General features: G+C 35.8%; 1 protein-coding gene and 1 non-coding gene across 2 annotated transcripts; both read right to left on the bottom strand.

The window, feature by feature from the left end:
* Positions 1–1,324: 1,324 nt before the first annotated feature.
* LOC127115853 (protein phosphatase PP2A regulatory subunit A) lies at positions 1,325–8,875 on the bottom strand. Its single transcript, NM_001427333.1, has 13 exons — positions 8,703–8,875; positions 8,117–8,599; positions 7,368–7,614; positions 5,246–5,358; positions 4,292–4,371; positions 3,890–4,031; positions 3,699–3,779; positions 3,463–3,567; positions 3,161–3,343; positions 2,992–3,084; positions 2,253–2,392; positions 2,120–2,186; positions 1,325–1,817 (listed from the first exon to the last, which is right to left on the bottom strand). Exons 2-13 carry the CDS (start codon positions 8,507–8,509, stop codon positions 1,698–1,700), a joined length of 1,764 nt encoding a protein of 587 aa, NP_001414262.1. The 5' UTR covers positions 8,510–8,599; positions 8,703–8,875; the 3' UTR covers positions 1,325–1,697.
* A 12,505-nt stretch (positions 8,876–21,380) lies between these two features.
* Positions 21,381–21,487, bottom strand: LOC127115954 (small nucleolar RNA R71). The gene has a single exon (XR_007800951.1). It is a non-coding gene; the product is annotated as a small nucleolar RNA R71 (small nucleolar RNA).
* Positions 21,488–21,893: the final 406 nt, after the last annotated feature.

Here is a 21,893-nt window from a genome sequence, read left to right as displayed (position 1 = left end):
AACTTATCAAGAGTTGAAAGACCATATATAATCATACACGCGACTATATGGGAAACAAATTTTATTGATGCAATTCATGAATCTTGACCAGGTAAAGGAGAAGATTATTTGTGCTTGGACCGATCAGGTTAGAGACTTGAAAATACAACATCTAACCAAATTGAGTCTGCCCATGCTACACTGAAGAATTGGTTGGGAAACAGTGTGATTTGTGTAGAGATTTGGACTCTGTAAACCAAATTATTCAAAATCAACATAATGAGATAGAGACAACATTTGATAAAAGCATCACAGTGTTAGAACATGTATTCAAAGACAATAATCTATATTCTTAGTTGGTCGACAACATATCTTAAGAAGGATTCAATTTTATTTTTCACGAAGTCAAACGAGCTGAGAATGTAGGTTCTGATAGCTCAAAGTGTGGTTGCACACTTAGGAAAATGTATGGTCTCTTATATGGTTGTCTAATTTCAAAGAAGGTGAAAAATGAGAGTCCAATGCGAATGGATGAGGTTTGTAGTCATTGAGAAATGCTCAGGTTTGATGATGGTGTGGTGAAAGACGGTAAACTAAATATTTCTATCTTGACTAAATGAGAAATGATACAAGAGATATTTTTAAAAATCGATGATAATATGAAACTCCATATCAAAGAGCAAATGAGGAAGATTCTTATCCATAAACTACTGTTTTGAAAATACCCTCTCAATCAGTAAAAACAAAAGGTGCTCTTAAGAAGGTGAAAACAACTTCGAGTGACAATTCAACTGTGCGGTCTACTTCGTATTTTGAATAATGTTGACAAGCTTTTTCCGGATTCTCCAACTTCAAAATCACAAAAAAAGTATTTTCAAATAAGCTTTGCATTGGTAAACCACTGTCTTTATCAAAAATCTAATTCATCGACGAGTTGCTAATTTTTATGCAAAATTACATTGAACGAATCGTCAATGTTGAGAATGACAATAACTACGATTTTCAAGTTGTTTCTTCTTTACTCGATAAAGGAGAGTAGGGTCATTAATTTTTCCACCATTACACCTTTTATAATTGCTTCCTAACACCATTACACCTAACACAGAAACTTTTTCACATGTAGTGGCATCTTCAAGCAAACTACACAAATATGTCGTAGATCCCACATTTTTCAGATCAATAAAGGGGTATTTAAATCACCATAACTAAACAAAATTGTGATATACAAAAATTTATTATTTTTTGTATTTATAAGATGTACGTGGCGTAACTTGTTTCATTAATTTTAGTTCTTAAGGGTAAACGTCATTTATTTGTTAACTATTCAAACAGGAATATAAAACAGCACGCACATCCAATATATATTCACAGTTCTTGGTTACAATTTTCAGACAAGATTTCATCTGCATGGGTATGTCTAGTAGAACAAACAAGGCTTATATATATTCTTCCAAGCCGATTACGACTGTATTCTTTCTAGTGGCAAAGCAAAACTTCTTACAAAATAACCACAATGGTTAATCATAAAATTAGTGTGTGCGTCAAAAATCATCCCACTTCCGGACAATGTTTTTATAACTACAGAAAACCTGGTAGCATAGGTATCAGATAGAAAGAAAAAAGCAAAGCAGGATCTCAACAATAACTTAATACAAAGGATTGAGCAATTGAATATTACAAGTAAAAAATAACTAAAGACAGTATGTAGCAATATTGATCTAGCTGGACATCTTCACTTGATCACTAGATTGTAGTGCTTGAGAAGCAAAAAACCTCACATCAACATCCGGATCCTCGCTAAGCTCAACAAGACATGGACGGATGGTACTCTCCACAACCTTCATTGTTCAAATGGTATTTAGTTGTGAGACAATGAAAGAATGTTGCATTCTGACAGAGAGTAAACTTTCTATTTCTATAACTTCTACCAAATAATAATGCTATCAACAAACAAAAGTCTGGTGACAAGTTTGAAATTCCTTTTGGAGAAGAATTCAACAAACAAACAACCAATTCAAAGTAGCATAAAATGAACTAAACCAAGAACTCAATTATATAGAATATTCAAATAAGTTGACAGAAAATTTGAGCATACGTAGGAAGTGCATTAAAGATGAGATCTTAAATGGAAATTACTTACAGATTCATCAACAATTGGAATTAGAGACTGCAATACTTTAGCAACATTGAATTTGATATTGGGTACCCTGCATGAAATATTATCAGTACTGGCTCAAATAAAGACACGCGAAGTGAGGACTATGGAATTTTACCGATCCTTTGATGCATTAACGACTAGAGGAAGCAGGTTTGTGGAAGTAATTTCTGAGCCCAGAACAGGAGCTAACAGAGAAATTGCGTGTAGAATTGTCATCCGATACAGGTAATGTGGATCATTAATCATGTCCAAAACCTGCAAAGATACTTGTTTTGCTTAATAGTGAAAAGCACAACAATCATAGATAACACAAGCATCCGAGGAGTATTTTGAAATACATTATAATCGAAAGAGAAGTGTCTACTGTAACATAAGAAAATTTATGGACAGATTTATTCAAATTGATACACTTTATTTAATTTTCTTCAAATTTCAGCACATGCCATAAATGATTTCTTCTGCATGTTCCAACCTCTTTCCCATATTCATTTCATGTCACTTTTTTCTTTTACACTCTTTAAAACTATTATATTTTTCCAATATTAGCCTTATTTTATAATTTTTTTGTGTAAGGCAATAGTTGACTATGGACCTTCATACTAAGGCCAGGATATCAACGCCTAAATTATTAAGAATTATTAAATGCGTCAAGAAACCTAAACTCTTTTTGCATTTTTCTATTGCTTCACTTTGATTTTTCTTCATGGCAGGGGCAAATAAATATTCTGATCAAAGCCCTACAAGTTTAAGCAAACATTTTCAAAGATTGGTTGAGAGGATCCATTTCCATAGTTTAAGCCTTAAGGTATAATGCTTATTAACATCAAGAAATTAAGTTCATATGGTAAAAATACTTGGGGAATAATATGCTGCATTGCCCACTCTGGTCCAAATTCTTCTGCTAAGCGTTTGACATTATTGGCAGCTGCATCACGGATTGAGTATACCTACAGCGATAACCAATATAAATGAAGTCAATATGATGCTTTTAATGTAAATATAAAGTTTAGTATCTCCACAAACCTTGTCCTTTAGCCATTGCATGCAAAGAGCTCCAAGCTTATCATCAAAAAAGCCTACACCCAACTGACTTGCTAACAATGGTATATATTCTATGATTGCAAGTCTAACTCTCCAGTGCCGATCCTCAGCAAGCTCAACGATAGCTGGTAAAAGCGACTGAGATAAGAGATCAATACCAATAACCTGCAAGAAATACACGCATATATATGACCACAGCTTCAATAAAAAGAATGTGTGAAAAGTAATAAAAAGCATGAGATGGAAATTGCAAATCTGGAAGAATGTCAATTTTAAGCACAAACCTGGTTCACTTGATCAAGCTTGCTGATAATATTTAGCCTGACATCAGGAAACTCGTCTTTCAAAAGAGAGAGGAAAATAGGGAGAAGTTGCTCAATTGTTGCATCCTGCAATAACCACAAAAATATATTAAAAGCAAGAACATGCATGCAAGCTCTCCTTCATTTGGGTAGACATTATCAAATACGATAACTAATGTCAGTACAACCTATGTGCTTAGAATCATAGAGTTTCATACCTTCCCTAAGACCGGTGCCATTCCCATTATAACCGAAGCCAATGCAGAGCGAACATGTTGAGATGAATCTGTTGATAACTCCTACAACAGGTAAACTTGATCAGTGATTTACAATTTAATGTCTATAGAAATCAAAAGTATCATAAAAATGTTAACCTAGGAGAATAGTATTTTTTATGGTAATCCCATACCTTTACACATGGTAGAATATGCTGAATGGCTAGTTCAGGACTTAATATGCGGGAGAACTTGGTCACTTTCCCAGCAGCAGCAATACGTACTTCTGCCTCATTATCACGCAGCAGCCGAACATATGCAGGAACCAATTCCGTCCTAAAAATACATCATCATCATAATAAACAATCAATTAGAATCTTAGAAACATGTACTTTTAAATCATGTCATGCATCAAGAAGAAACTGATACAGAGTTATAACTTTTATACATTAGATCAAGATGCGTGGGGTTTTTGACCATCTGTAGAATGTCTATTATATAAACATCAGAAACAGATTTTCATAAAGCACCAGTGAATAAAGGCATGCAGGAAAATCATGATAAAACAATTCATTAAAATGGATAAGAAAGGTTACTTGGTGGAATCAGGACCAACAGCTTCACAGAGCTCATAGAGTTGATTGGCAACCATGTAACGAACGCGCCATGACTTATCCTGCATGATAAGTTATTCAACTATGAAATAAAGCATGTAGTAGAACATCATTCTAGAAACAACATAAGCGAGTAAAAACATTTGTTTTTTGTTTTTCTTATTAAAAACACCTAGATTTCCTTAAAATAAAATGAAAAAGGATGAGATCATGAATATGAAGAGCATGTTGACAACCAACTAAAGTGACACAAGAAGAGAGAATACACTTTCTAAGAGACCTATAGCCAAGGTTTAAACTCATTCAGTTGTTGAAGAGCTCCAAATGCAGTAGTTACTCATTACAACTCGGGCATGATTAACATCTACGACACATGACGAGGAATGTTAAGAGAAGTGTATTAAGCACATAATATGTGCTTTAGGGTGATGAGTGATGATGTCCTTTGCATTATCCGTTACTATTGTATAACTTGCCTATTTTACTTAACATTAATGCATTCACATCTAGATTGGGTACAGTTTTCTTCTATTTCACACTCTAACATATTCTTTTCTAAAACTAACTGTTCTTGTATGTCCAGTCATCAATCACAATATTCTCATCTATGCAAAATTTAGCTTTTGCGCTAGTTGGCACTTTCTGGCCCAACATACCATAAAACATTGTCAGAAGCTATACTAGAAAGATACATCTCTGCCAATAAAAAAAACAAATCTCATGCATATGTTCATGTGAAAGGATGCCTTATGCTATACTAAAACAAGAATCACAGACAGAAAGTTTGGATGAGATGTAGCTCAACCGTGGACCTCTTATAATTGTTGAACAAAATTATTCTTATTCTATTTTGGTAAAAAAAATGTTAGTAAATTAGCAAGTAAGACTGAACAAAATGCATATCTTCCCACATAATATCATTAATACTCAATATACCTGAGAAAAATTGACTATAACAGGAAGAATATGTGCCACACAATCTTGAGGCTCCAACAATTTTCCAAGAGCTGCACAACCCTCAACAGCAAGAAGCCGAACAGAATCTTGATCTACAAGAACAAGAGTCAAGAAGTTATTATTTTTCTATACATATAGATATAGATAGATTCAGTAGGTTACTTCAAAAACATTGTGTTATTCAATAAATGAGCATAACAAACAAAAAATTATATTCACTTAACAAACTGGCCAGCAAAATATACTAATAAACTGACAATGTCTTCAGTTACTAATAAGGATTAAGGATAATAACTAAACTTGAAGATTAACAGAAACTTTAAGCTTTAATCTGAATCACAAATAATGTGAAGCATCAGAGGCAACATAATCTAAAAAACCGTTGAACAAATAAAATTTATCAGAATGCCAATTTCAAAAAAAAATTATAGGCAACCAGACCCAGTGTTGTCAAATAACAATAGTGGAAAATAGCAGATCGCCAAAAAACCGATATGAGAAATATCGGATCGCGTAGCAGGAAAATAGCGGAAGCCGCAATACGGTTAAAATAAATATTTATATGGAAAATAAAACATGTCACACACAAATAAAAGCTACATAAACAGATATTAAAAAAATAAAAAATTGGACATTAAACTGAAAATTTCAAGTTCTAACTTCTAACAACTAACATAAAGCTAAAACAGAAATTAAAAACGAATTAAAACTCAAATTGAAGGAAGAGCAACCGAAGAATGAACAAGTATATATAATATCCAGACACCAACTCAGTAACACACGTTTTACTTTTTCAATGTTCCATCTCTTAGCATTTTAATTTTTTAATGTTCTTTTTTCCACCTCTTCACATTCTACTTTTTCCGCCTCTTCGCGTTCTACTTTTTCCACCTCTTCACATTCTCCTCTTTAATGTTTTTTAATATGATTTATTATATAAAATAAATAATAATATTATTGGTTCTGATATTCAATTCATAACTGGTATACCGGAAAAGAGCCGATATCTTGAGCATTGCAAAATTGAAATGCTATGCCAGCTTTCGTATCGGATAGCCAAAATTCCGATACGCAATACCGGTATACCAGCACTATACCGGATATTTAACAACACTGTAGGCAACAATAATGAAAATGCCCGCTTGAGAATTTACTTCATTTAGTTAACGTTCCACTTGTTTGCCTCACTGGAATTAAATATATGTGCAGTATTTGTATTTCCCTTATAAAAATTATCAATAACAAAGTAAGTTCATCGGACAAGATCTGCACAAATGAAAAGTATTGTTCAGGAAACTAAGATCAACAAATTAAATATGAACAGTTGAAGGCTATTGGGTGCTGATAATTTAGGTACTTTGATGAAGATGAATATTTCTTGTATTTTAGGTACTTTGGTGACTAACTTTCAAAGTCACACTACATGATCTGGTTACAACTTAATGACTCCAAAAAAATTTAAACTTTAAATGAAATTCCAAGCTTCTTTTTCCCATGATTACCTTCTTGTCGATTTATTACAACTTATATAAATAGTTGAATAGTTGAAGCCTATTTGGTGCTGATAATTTAGGCACTTTGATGAAGATGAATATTTCTTGTATTTTAGGTACTTTGGTGACTAACTTTCAAAATCACACTATACATGACCTGGTTGAAACTTATCTGTGACTCCAAAGTTTTCTAAACTTTTAATGAAATTCCAAGCTTCTCTTTCTCTCATGATTATCTTCTTGTTGGCTTATTAAAATTATATAAACTTAATTCCCTACCTACATGAAGTAATCACAGTCAAGCATAGAATTTCATTATCCCATTTGCGAAAGCCCTAGACGAAAAGACATTTTAGAACATCACTCACAGCTATATATTACCAGCTATCTATGTCAAAACTATTGAACTAAATATATAGTTATATTATATTCACATATCAAGTGATCATTATGACTTTTGCCTACTTATGTTTAACAGGTCCACAAAGTGGTGAAGGAATTAGTCGTATCAACTTCAAATACACCAAAAAGATTGTTATGTTTTGCCTACTTTTGTTTAACAGGTCCACAAAGTGGTGAAGGAGTTAGTCAATATCAACTTCACATACCATCCTGTGTGAGATCATCGAACACAGACATGATGTCAGTTTTCAAGTGAGCAGCTTCAACGGTAGCAGCAAATTTTCCCAGGTTGGTAGCAGCAGATCTCCTAACCATAGGCATATCATCTTGACACAACTGCCCATATATGGCTCTTAGTTCAGTCTTCAATGCATCTGGTGCACTAGGGTAGGCAATATGAAACAAGCCACATGAAGAAACTCGGGCAGTGAACCACTCACCAGAAGCCAGCCTCTACACATTTGATATCACAACAAAACAAACAAATTGATAAATGCAATGAATGACAATCAGCTCAGGGTTTCCAATATAATAACACGAAAGGTTTTAAACAGTGTTGTCAACCATAAATCACGGGAAATAACAGTTTGTTCAAATTCTTCTATGCTATAGTACTACAGCGCTGCTACAGCCTCTAGTTGACAACACTTAATCCAAAACAGAGTATCTGGAGCCATAGATATTTGCTCAAATGTAGCTACGCTATAGGGCTACTATAACTTCGATAAATGTAAAAGGTTTTCGACTTCCAATAGCCAGGACAGCAAGTGTGGTTGCAAGCTGCAACAGTCATATTTGTCTGCAATTTTCTATTTTTATGGTATCATGGATCAATCTTAACTTAACGAAACAATAACGCTGATAACTATAATGGTATCATGGATCAATTTTAACTTCACGAAACAACGGCTATGCTGATAACTATAAAAAATGTAATGCAATTATTAGCTGCTACCTTAACTAAAGGAATGAAGTGTTCAACCAAATCTTGTTCCCTCATCTGAGAACCAATTCTACAAAGGGACTCAACTGACTTATCCCTAACACAAGTTTCCTCAACGGTACAAAGAGTTTCCAAAGGCGGAAGCAAAACGCTAGCATGCTCCACACCACCAACATAAGGAACGAAAACCCCCAATTCCTCAGCCGTTGCAAGAAGCACCTCATCATCATCGTCGTTATTCTCGCTAAGGAAAGGAATCAGCTCTTTCCTTGTCCTCTCCTCACCCAACGCACGCGCAATCGTTGAAAGCCTACGGATCGAGTTCAGCCTCAGTTGAATATCCTCGTTCTTCAACTCATCGATTAGAACAGCAATCGGATACAGAGGTTGATCCACCATAGCCATGTCGATGTGAATCCAAGATTCGCTCGATTTCAAAACGCAAATCGAAAATCAAAATGAAATTTTCTCGAAATCTGCAATGCGAATCTTGATCTGGAGAAAAAAAGCGCGATTCAGAATGAATGATAGGAAATTGATTAAAGAATGTAAAAAGAAAATGAATAAAAAGGAAGAGGGTTAGGAAGTGTTGCTGAACCTGAAGGGGATTTGGATCGGATCTAATGATTGGATAAAGAGAGAGAAATTGTACAGTTAGAATTTTCTCGAGAAAATCACCATTGAAGGTGTAACAATTGCTTTTGGTTTGTTTGTTGTTTGGCTGGAGATTTTTCAAATCGAGTTTTTTTGGACCTAAAGTGAGTCTACCCGACCCAGAAACAAATACGGGTTTTACTTTTTTTTTAATTAACTTCTTTTTTGTTGATGAATTTTAGTTATTGAATTTTAGAAACAAAAATCATTTTTAAAAAATTTAAATGCATTTTTAAAATCTTTATTTAACCAAAATTAATTCTAGTCTCATTTTTTTTAAATAATTATTTTGTTTATTGTTTACGACTTTTGAAATTGTTTTGATCTCACCATTTTATGGTGAATGTCATTATTAATGATCGTAAGGATTAGAGTAGGAATATGTCAAACCAACTCATAAAGGTTTTCAGTCTAACCTATAAAGATCAAGGTCAGACCATAAATTTTTTAAGGGAATTGTTTATCTAATCTAAGGAAGTTAAAAAATGTTCCTCACATTTTAGAAGTATATTTTTGGACGCATCTTTTTCTCATTAAAACACGTTCTAACTTAGTCTCACCTCATATTTTCCCCAAAATTTATTGCGGAGATGTATTTGTGGATTCACCATATACGCATCTCATGCATTCCTAACTGAAACACCCTCATTTTTCAGTGATACATCTACGTAAACATCTCAAATAGAATACAGAGATGCATTTTTGTATTCACACGAGACAATAAATTTTGATTTTGTTTTAGAAATACAGTGATGTAACTGATGATGTATTATAACTATAATATCATATTAAATTTATATAAATTAAACCACACACTTATCAAATAATATGAAAAATCATATATAAATGAATAAATTCAAAATCCATAATGAAGTCAAAATAAATTACAAACGATAATAGTGTTTATAATACAAGTACTATATATTACTGCGTATGTCGGACTCAGGTCCCCCTGTTCCTACGTTGCCTCCTGTACTGCAATGTTGTTCATGCCTCATCAAGGATGGCATCTACAATGTCGCTCACCTTAAAGCCTTTCGAAAAGACTGTTATCTTTATACATGCCTACATAATATCCATGATAAGTTGACATATAGGCAACATATCAACAACATGATCTTCCCTAAACTGTTCCTCCTCTAGTATCTCCTCGTGAGTTAGCCTAGGTGGATCACCTGGAGAATCTAGTGTCATATAAGAATGTGACATCCTAAAATACCATTGGATGTAGTTGTATGCAACGCTTTAGTCGTTAGGAGCTAGGGTACCACGTGCCGCATCCGGTACCAGATTATTAAGGTAATCATCATGCATGGTACCTCACATATTTGTGTGTCATAGCGGAATGAGCGGACTTAGAAAGGTCTTTGTGAATAAACTTCATGTAGTCAAGTTGTCGCATGACGCGCTCAAGCAGATATGGATACATCAGACATGGCCTATAAGCCAACCATTTAGAGTAAAATGTCATATCGTCCAAGGGGCACATGTTTGACGATGATTGGTGTATGGCTAGAAGTGTATATCTTATGCTACCAAGTGGACAAGATACACTCTAAAGGGTTTTGTCGCCTTACTCCCTCTGAGCGGGACGAATGCATAAGCACATGGCATATCCTTAGTGTAGGTCGAAACATATGAGAAGTCACATATGCGTGGGAAGTGTTTGACGATCCAAGCATGAAAATTGTACATGAGAATTATTATTAATTGCGTAGCACAAATGTTATGAAAATGATGCAATACACAAACACTAAAAGATGCAATTTTATTACTGTCAATAGTGTGTAATTGCCTATCGTTTATTTTGTCTTCCATATATAACCTATAGATAACCTGGAGTACAGGTAGACGAAACAATCGGCCCCTCCAGTTGTACTCATGGATCTGCTCCAAGTCAATGAAGTATCTCAGGTAAACCACATCCACGTAAGTGGCAGTCTTGTCTGCAAAAATGGACGTACCAACCAAGTACAACAAGTATGCTCTTAATGTGTATGCTCTATGTTGCATAACCTGCTCATCATCACCAGCGGTCTGCTATATCACATGAAGTTGTTGTGCATACAGCCTCTCCAGGAATCAAAACCTAGCATGACATCCTCATGTGGCTTCTAACTCCTACAGAGCATCCCTTAGGTCAGCTCCCAGATAGGTCACCATCATATTCACTGCCTCATCTCTAATAATCTTGATATGGTATAACACCTCCCCATAACAATAAGATGCAAGAATCATGAGACATTGTCCAATATGGTGAACATCTCGCCATGTGAAAGAAGAAATGATGATGTCTCAGAGTGTCATCTCTCTACAAAAATAGAAAATATACCATGGTTAATCATAGCATAATTGATCATGCATAAGTCTCACAACCTGAATAGTTGCATCACATCCTGAAACCACTGCTTAATAGGTTGCGGCAGAGACCCGCAATCTTCCAACCATTGATGATGCATTTGAAAGTGTCACAGCTCTGTAGAAAAAAATTATCGTAAAAAACATGAAATATTATAACAAATATGCTTCAAAGAATGAATACAATTTAATTTTACCTCTTTGTCCCTCACATGTCTGGCAGTATATTCTAGATATAGAGGCAGCAATGATAAGTCAGATGGACCTCCTTCAAACCCCTCAGATGGTTGAGGGGCCTCGGGTGCCTTAACATGTACAAGTGGGGCTTCTGGGGCATCAAGAGGTGGCATTTGCCTCCTATAGGAAGACAAAGGTATGGGCCCTGGAAATTGACGCTTCCGCATTAACCGAACTAGAATCGATCGATGTTTATGATAATCAAACTATTTTCCTCCGAACTGGTGCATGATGTATGACTCTATTGTGCCTCAATCTATCTTTGTTATCAGTCATAATGCTATAATTAATCTACACAGACATTATACATATGAAACATAAGCCAAACAATATTGACAAAAAAATCTGAAAACGCATCTCTGGATTTTGGAAATTAAAACATTTAAAAAACATCGAAGATTCTTTTTTGGATTGTTCTGCAACTAAGAATGAAAATGGCAGAAATGCCTTTGAATCAAACATCCAAAAAACACATTAGTCATTTAAACTACTTATCATACATATTTTTCAGTTAAATAACATATTTAAACTACCTATTACATAACTTAATGTTCTATTTCTACAAATGTGTATTGAAATAAAAAAAGTATAGAGAAATAATTTTTTTACCGAACGTGACTTTGATGTTGAGCTCTTTGATCGATTGGATGTTGATGATAGTGTCGCATCTCGAAAAATACGATCCTTCGCAATTGTAGCAAAAAAAAATGATTCGAACAGAGTCGCCACCAAACTTTATTTATTCCAATGAAGGAATAAGAAAATATTGATAAAACCTTTTAGAAAGAACATGGTTGTCGCAACCAAATTCAGAGTTCGGGAGTCGAATACGCAAGGGGAAGGTATTAGCACCCTTCACGTCTATTGTACTCAACGAGAACCTTTTAGTTAGACTTGTGATTTGAATGTTAGCTTATGCTAATTGTTTCCTTTGCCATAATCCCTAATTTTTGCCTAGATTGCCCTAGGGTGGAGTACTCAATCTATCGGGATAAATTTCTATTTTATGTCTGTAACTTTTGCCTGGATCGCCCTTTCGGGTTTTCAATCCATCGAGACGCTCATTTTTGCCTAATCCTCCCTTTTGGGTTTTCAACTTAGCGATTTGTTCTTTTTTTTAGGAGAAGTATTTCTTGACTGCATTGGCGTTCACAGGACGAGTGAACTCTTCACCATCCATAGTTGCAAGAATCAATGCACCCCCTGAGAAAGATCTCTTAGCAACATATGGGCCTTCATAATTAGGAGTCCATTTGCCCATAACATCATGTTTGAAATATAGAATCTTCTTGAGCACGAGGTCACCTTCTTGGAACACACGAGACTTGACCTTCTTATCAAAAGCTTTCTTCATTCTTTGCTGATATAACTGACCATGACACATGGCAGTCAATCTCTTCTCTTCAATCAAATTCAGATGGTCATATCTGGTCTGACACCATTCAATTTTTGTCAACTTGGCTTCCATCAATACACGTAATAATGGGATCTCAATCTCCACGGGGAGCACAACTTCCATGCCATAAACAAGAGAGAAAGGGGTTGCCCCTATTTAAGTGTGGATGGATGTACGGTACCCATGCAAAGCAAATGGGAGCATCTCATGCCAATCTTTGTACGTCACAACCATCTTCTGAATGATCTTCTTAATTTTCTTGTTCGCAGCTTCAACAACCCCCATTCATCTTGTGTATGTAGGGAGAAGAATCGTGATGTGCAATCTTGAAGTCTTTGCAAAGAGCTTCCACCATATTATTATTCAAGTTCGATCCATTATCAGTAATGATCTTACTTGGCACACCATAACAATATATGATTTGATTCTTGATAAATTAGACCACCACCTGCTTAGTCACATTTGCATACGATGTCGCTTCAACCCATTTTGTGAAGTAATCAATAGCCACTAAAATGAAACGATGTTCGTTCGAAGTTTTGGGCTTAACCATCCCAATCATATTAATCCCCCACATGGAGAATGGCCATGGGAAAGAAATTAAATTTAACAGTGTTGGAGGAAGATGAATCTTATCTGTAAGTTTAAGGAGTGCCTTAGAGGGGGGGGGGGGGGGGGGGTGAATGAGGCACTTAGAGTATTTTCCGGATTTTTGACGGTTTATGACTTTTTACTTTCTGAAATGCTTAAGTGATGAAAAACGGTAAAGTGCGGAAAGTAAATGACACAATGATGTATAGTGGTTCCCCTCACAGATTGAGAGTACTCCACTCCCCTTTCAACACGAAAGAGAATTTCACTAAAATGTTAGATTCCTAGACAAGACACCTTAAGGTTTTTCTATCTATTCTAACACACCAAGAACAATCCTCTTGGATTTACAAAGTTTAAAGTCCAATCGAGACTCAATTTCTCACAAATGGACCTCTTGTATCCACACACCGGATATCAAGGATAATACCTTACAAACCTATCCTTAATAATCCTAAGAATAAGTTGTAATCAAAGAATATAATTCTGAATAATTTGTATAAGATGAAATAGATGAAAATTGAAGTATATCAATTAAATAATTGATCTTCTCCTTTGTAACACTCAAATCTCACAGTAATTATACAAGTGTTCTTGAATTGGAATGAAACTATGATGCTGAAAAATGAAGGTTTATGCAAAGTTTCACTCTTAAGAAAATGTGGATGAACACTTAGAAAGATTGAGAGAATGTGTGTAAATGATTTAAATTTTTTTGCAAGGAGGTGATTTTGAAAACTGAAAAATGATGTTTATATAATGTCTAAAACACCTCCTCAGATGAATGCAATAATCCAAAAGTTGCCATGTTTCATGATGAAGAGACCATAAGAGTTTTCATGAAAAGATGCAAATATTTTTCATTCTGGATCAGTGGTAATCGGTTACCTTAAATAGGGTAACCGGTTACATGCATTCAACGGTACAAAATAATTTGAAATTTGCTTGAGGTAACCGGTTACCTTAAATTGGATAACCGATTACATGGTTCCAACGTTACAAAAATGTTTGAAAATTACTCAGAGTAATCGGTTACTCTAAAACTGATAACCGGTTACTCTAACACAATTTTGAAAAATAACTTTAAAAAATGAAGTGTAGTGGTTTGTTGATGCATAAAACTATTTTCAATGAATATGATATGAATGCAACATGTTATGAACACTAGTATAACTATCTAGAGTTCAAGTGTTACCTAATCCATGTGAAAGCCGAATCTTCATGTGATTCACCAAGACTTGATCATTTGATGGAAACTTCACACACGAGCTTTAAACCTTGATCAATCTTTTTGTTAATCCGACTTGAGCTTTGAAGCAAGGTTTGTCGTCATCAAAATATCTGAGAAGTCATGTCTCCACAATCTCCCCCTTTTTGATGATGACAACCCAAAAACCATGAAGATGTGATCCCGTGGTGTTTCTCTATCAACAACTCCCCCTTAAGTTATGCTCCCCCTTAATTGATGAATTAAGGAGTCTTTGAATTCTGCATTTTTGTTAGAGAAACACAACCAGCAAGGAAAAATATCATGGTAATAATTTCTCTTCTTCTCCCCCTTTGTCATTAACAAAAAGGGTGAAAAAAAAGAGATAAGACAAACAAGCATGCACTCATAATAGGCTAAGCATCGCATACCACATAAGAAACTTCAAACATAATATAACCAATATTTGTAACAAGGTCTGAACATAAAATTAGAATGATACGAACATCAAAACAAACATAAACTAGTGAAACAACAAAACAGCAAAACAACAAAACCAAGTTTAATCACTTTCTGACATGTCATCTCCTTCATCCTCTTCATCTTCATCAGCACTTTCCTCCACACCTTCTTCACTAGGGTTAGGTTGGCGGTTTAAGGAGAGGAAAAGTTTTCTGAGGGACTTGATGCCACGCTGAGTAACCCGGTGATTGTGGTGCATTGTTGTTTCAATAGAACGCATTTTATCATATAGCCTTGCATTTGAAATATCACATTCTTGATTGGTTGGAGGAGCATAAGGGGTGACTGAATCTTTGTATTGATATACTCCATTAGGACCGATACCAATCCCGGTATTCTTCGTGATAGTTACCTCGTTTATTTCACCGTTTCTGACAGACATTGAGGTTCTTGGTTCCCTCTGAAGCGGAACACCCGAGAATTCAAGGATTCTTGAGACAAAGCGGCCATAGGGAAGTCCACCACTCAAGGAAAGTTGATGCATCATGTGGTAGTAAATAACGTATGACCAGTTAATCTTTAAATTCAACTTCATGGCTCTAATCAGCTATAATTCAAGTTCACTGACTTGAGAGTGATTAGAGTGTTTAGGTACCAGCTGTAAGAACAAAAATTGTTCTACAACAGATTCCAGGATTTTGATGATAACAAAGGATGAAACCAAAAATGGCACTCTAACGAAAAGTATCTAAGTGTGCAGGACTCTAAACAAGAAGAAAGGAATCTGATCGCGTCATCAGATATAGAATCAAATCAGATACAAATTACCAGAAGATCAGAAGCATCTGAAGTAGAAACGCGCTCTAGAAGTTCTGACTCTGAGCAAAACAGCATATCAGAACATCAAAAGCATCTGAAGAAGAAGCGCGCTCTAGAAGTTCTGACTCTGAGCAACGGTATATCAGAAATTCCAGAAGACTCAAGATCATCTGAAGACAACACTGGATATCTAAAAGATGAGGACTATCAGAAGCTCTGAATCCACATCTCAAGATCTCAGTCTAACAGAGTGACGACTCTGATAATGGATTTCCTTATCCAGAAAGAGTAACGGCAACTTCAACTTCAAATGGAAAGAAACTATAATTGGAAAGAAGTTATTTAGGGAGACAAACTTGTTCTGGCAAGAAACAACGAAGTTATGGCATTAAACTCTCATCAAGACCAAATATCTGCCATTACTACCAACGGTTGTTTTTCACCTCTATATAAAGAACGGCGAACCTCATTGAGAGACACACCGAAACGCACAGAATTACTCTACTCTCTCTCTCTAATCTTTCACGAGCTTTTGCTCATAACGTGAAATTTCTTATCTGCTCTAATTGTTGTAATACTTGCTTTATCCTAGAAGCACTCTAGATTACAAATTCTGTTTTTACCTCAATTGTTTAATTCCTCAAGTGACTCTGCGCAGTCTGTATACTTGAGAGGACTAAGAGATCTTTCTCTTAGACGTTGGTTGTAATAATCTTTCAAGATTAGTGGATTAAGTCCTTGTTGAAGGAGAAATCACCTTGGCCGGGTGGACTGGAGTAGCTTTGTGTTATAAGCGAACCAGTATAAAATCCTGTGTGATTTTATTTTGCAAAAACGCTTATTTTCCAAAACAATTCAAACCCCCCTTTCTTGTTTTTCTCACCTTCAATTGGTATCAGAGCTTCGGCTCTATTATTGATTTTCCAATCAAACACTTAACCGTGTAGAGAGATCCAGAACGAGAAAAACTATGGCCCAGACAAACGAAAGAGACAGTTACAATGCTAAGCCTCCTGTCTTTGATGGAGAGAAATTCGATTACTGGAAAGATAGAATTGAAAGTTTCTTTCTAGGCTATGACGCTGATCTCTGGGACATTGTCACAGATGGATACACACCTCCTGTAACTAATGCTGGAGTTGAAGTTCCCAGAAGTAAGATGACAGATGATCAGAAGCGCGTATTCAAGAATCATCACAAAGCCAGAACGATACTTCTCAATGCAATATCCTATAATGAGTATGAAAAAATCACCAACAGGGAAATAGCTAAAGATATACTTGATTCTCTGAAGATGACTCATGAAGGAAACTCTCAGGTCAAAGAAACAAAGGCTCTGGCTCTAATCCAGAAGTATGAAGCCTTCAAAATGGAGGATGACGAAGCCATAGAGGTAATGTTCTCTAGATTCCAAACTCTTATTGCAGGTCTCAAAGTTCTAGACAAAGGATACACAACTGCAGACCACGTCAAAAAGATAGTCAAAAGTTTGCCAAAGAAGTGGAGACCCATGGTCACTGCTCTGAAGCTGTCAAAGGATCTGAGCAACATCAGTCTTGAAGAGCTTGTCAGTTCCCTTAGAAGTCATGAGATAGAACTAGAGGAAGATGAGCCTCAGAAGAAGAACAAGTCTGTAGCATTAAAGTCCAGATCTGAAAGATGCAAATCTGACAGAAACAAAGCATTCTAGGCCGAAACAGAAGATGCGAATGACTCTGAACAGGAAGATTCTGATGATGAAGAAGAATTGTCCCTCCTGACCAGAAGAGTTAAACAACTCTGGAAAAAGAGGAACAACAACTTCAGAAGACCAAGACCCAGAGGGGATCGATCAGAATCAACCTAAAAAAAGGTAAAACTAACAAAGATGTTACTTGTTATGAATGTAAAGAAACAGGTCACTACAGGAATGAATGCCCCAAGCTAAAGAAATGCAGCTCCAGAAAAGAAAGCTTCAAGAAAAATTCCCTCAGAACCAAGAAGGGATTAATGGCTACCTGGGATGTTAGTGAATCTGACTCATCAGAATCTGACGCTGATGAACAGGCCAATGTGGCGTTCATGGCCACCACATCCAAGAACAGTTCAGATGAAGAATCTGAATCAGAAGAGGTATTCACTGAACTCTCTCGATCTGATTTAGAATCATGCTTGTCTGAAACTCTTAACTCATATCAGAAACTAAAACAAAAATTTAAAGCAATAAAAGGTTGTCTTGAAGAAAAATTTGAAGAATGTGGCAAACTTGAGATGACAATTCTAGAACTCAAAGATGAAAACAAAGTTTTAACATCACTAAAAGATGCAACAAAGAAAAATTGCTTAAAACTAGAAGAAGCGTTATCTCAAGCTCCACAAACTTCAAATACGATAATTTATAAATACGAAAAAGCCTTTCAAAAGTTTCTGAAAAATGGGATAGGAAGTAGTGTAATGGCATCCATGATTTATGGAGTCAGTCAAAACAATAGAAAAGGAATTGGGTATGATCCTAAGGAAGATAAAACTTCTACTAGTGACCAACTTAAATCTCCATTTTCATATCACTATACACACACACAAGAGCAAAAATTTGAAAATGCTAGAAAACCCAAAGTGATAAGAAACTCTGGGAAAACTAATCAGAAAGGACCCAAGAGACTCTGGGTACCAAAAGATAAGATTGTTTATGTTGCAGATATCTTATGCAGCAAAGTTCAAACACCAGTCATAGTACCTGGACTCTGGATGCTCGCGACACATGACCGGAAGAAAGTCTATGTTCCAAAACCTGGAACTTAAAGACGCTGGATTCGTAGGCTTTGGAGGAGATCAGAAAGGAAGGATCAGAGGCTCCGGAACTATTGGTAATGGTACTCTTCCCTCTATATCTGATGTCCTTTACGTAGAAGGATTAATGCATAATTTTTTATCCATAAGTCAATTAAGTGATAACGGTTATGATGTGATCTTTAATCAAAAAACATGTAAAGCCATAAATCAAAACAATGGTTTTGTCCTATTCACAGGCAAGAGGAAAAACAATATTTATAAAATTAATCTTTCTGATTTAAAAGAACAAAATGTGAAATGTCTGATGTCTGTTCACGAAGAGCAATGGGTATGGCATAGACGCTTGGGCCACATTAGCATGAGAAAACTATCTCAGCTAAATAAACTCGAGTTAGTCAGAGGCCTACTGATAACATGAAATAATATCACATTCTAGGACTCAATTTAATTAAATTATATTATTATTTACTTCAATTTATTTCATTTTACGCGATATTACTCGGTATTTTCTTTCTATTTATCTCAGGTAGTTTATTTGAAGCACAAGTAAAAAAGGAAGAAAAGGAGGTGCAAAAAGGAATGAAAAGAAGCAAATATCAAAAGCCAAAGCCCAGCCCAAAAGCACAGGCGCTGTGCCTGTGACGAGCGTCACACAGGCTGTGACGAGCGTCACGCTTTACCCACTTGTGTTACGAGCGTAACACATGGTGTGACGGACGTCACACCATTCTCCTATATTTTTGGCTTCAGAAGCGCAACAAAGACGTTGAGGCCTATTGTTACGCTTGACCATTGGAACGTGAACGGAAGAATCTTGGAAACCGTTACAACAAAGTGACCAGTATAAATATTGGCTTTGCAAACCCTGCAAGAGCTCTCGGACTTCGTTCAATTTTCTTCTTCCAGCCGTGCAAGCATACCATTATTTTTCTTTACTGTTTTTGCTTTTAATTGCAGTTTTTTATTTCTATTTTTATTTTCTTTTCCAGTTAAGCTTTCAGCACTTAATTAATTCTTTTTCCCACAATAGTTTCTACACCGGAAACTATTGTGTATCTTTTACTAGATCTAACCTTACGTTAGACCCTAGATTTTTATTCCTTCACTTTTATTTTTCTGTCTGATTGAAGAATTCAAGAACAAATCCAACCGGTCTGTGGTGGATGTTCAAGACTGCTATTTAATTACTCAGGTTCTTTAATTATTGTTTGAATTTACATATGCTTTGTTTTACTGTTTATTTATATTATTTGCCTGAGATGGAATTATTTATGCATGCTGATTATTTAGATCTGTTTAGTATGTCTGGCTAATTTATTTAGGTATCAGTATGTAAAGTAAGCGGAATGAAGGAATCAAAACTAAGTTGGTTTAATTAAGTTTAAAATTAAAATCACTCTTTTCACGGTCTCAATTTACAGGTTTAATAACAAGGTTTTTGTACGAAAGTAAAAGACATAAAGAAGTTAAAATCAATAGAACGAAAGTTTGAGTTTTTGACTGGACAGTGTAAATTGGACATTAATTCTAGATCAGGGCGAGAGCAATTTTTAGAGTTAATTAAATTCTAATCTTTTTCAAAAAGTATTTTTAAAGGTTGAATGTGAGGACGAGAGTTAAGCATTTGAATTTAATTATATAACCTAAGTCAACAAAGCGAGAGTTTGAGACAAGGGTGTTTAAACGATTAGTGTTTTCTTAAAAGGAGTTTCTACGGATTCTATTGTTTTCAAAAAGTGGTTTTTGACTTAACTAATAAGTGACAGCTACGTTAATATAAAATCATAGTTTATTCAACAGAGCGAGAGTTTGAGATAAGACTTTTAATCAATAGTGTCAACTGAAAAGATTTATTTTAAAACCAAGAAACCAACGAAGAATTGATTCCCTAATTACGACGAACTACATACCGATATCCGTTTAGTTGATATTTAATTTAGATCCTATTTTTAGTTTTAGCTTTTCCCCAAACAATCAAAGTATTACCCGCCTTAGCTTTACGAAGTAACCTTAGAAAACGGTATATCAATTCATAAGTCCCTGTGGGATCGATATCTTTTAAAACTACGTGATAGAACTGTGCACTTGCAGTTTGTACCCCAAATTCGACTCATAAAGTTGCGATCAAGTTTTTGGCGCCGTTGCCGGGGACTTTTATTTAGTCGATATCGTAACTCTTCTGTTACGCTGTAGAGACTAAGGCTTTTCCTTTTCTTTTCTTTCTTTCGTTGATTTGTATGCCACACACTCGCTCACAAGGCGAGCCGTTCTACTTACGAATCAACGATATCGAACTATATCTCCGAGTCTTACGACGAATTCGGGAATATCGTGCTGCAAACAATCTCCCTCCTGTCGAACTTCCTGATCTCAAAAATCTTCTTCCTTCGCCGATACCCGAGATGGCAGAACCAGCTCGTGCTCTTCGAGATTACGCCGCTCCATCGCAAGATGAGCCGCATTCGAGTATTGCTCCACCCGCAATCGAAGCAAACAACTTTGAACTTAAACCTTCACTGTTGCAGGCAGTGCAACAGAACCAATTCTCTGGAAATCCTACCGAGGATCCAAACCTTCATTTATCCGTATTTGTCTAATACGCTGATACTGTTAAAGCTAACGGTGTCACTTCAGAGGCAATTCGACTTCGTCTGTTTCCTTTCTCGTTAAAAGATAGCGCTAGAAGATGGCTTCAATCTCTTCCTTCCAACTCAGTCACCACATGGAACGAGTTGAAGAAAGTTTTTCTTGCTCGATATTTTCCGCCGAGCAAAACAGCTATGTTAAGAGCCCAGATAAATGGATTTAAACAGAAAGATAACGAGTCTCTCTTCGAAGCATGGGAAAGATACAAAGACATGATGAGACTTTGTCCACACCATGGTTTAGAAGACTGGTTAGTAATTCATACCTTCTATAATGGTCTCCTGTACAACACGAGGTTAACAATAGACGCCGCCGCAGGTGGTGCACTAATGAACAAACCTTATGCTGGTGCTTACCAACTTATCGAAAGCATGGCTCAAAACCACTATCAGTGGGGAAGCGAACGAACAATGGTAGAAAAACCTCAAACAAAAACTGGCATGTACGAGATAAGTAACCTTGATCATGTTAATGCAAAAGTGGATGCTCTGGTCCAGAAAATTGAAAGTTTAAATGTATCACCTCCAGCCACCGTGGTTGCCATAACTCAGAATTGTGAAGTCTGTGGAATCCAAGGTCACACTCCTACAGATTGTCAACTCCTAACAGGAATCCAAGCGGAGCAAGTAAACTATGCTCAAGGAAGC

This window comes from Lathyrus oleraceus, chromosome 1 (assembly GCF_024323335.1).
Source record: "Lathyrus oleraceus cultivar Zhongwan6 chromosome 1, CAAS_Psat_ZW6_1.0, whole genome shotgun sequence".
NCBI classification, from domain to species: domain Eukaryota; kingdom Viridiplantae; phylum Streptophyta; class Magnoliopsida; order Fabales; family Fabaceae; genus Lathyrus; species Lathyrus oleraceus.
Note: the sequence above shows the minus strand (reverse complement) of the source record. Positions and strands in the feature narration are given on the sequence as shown.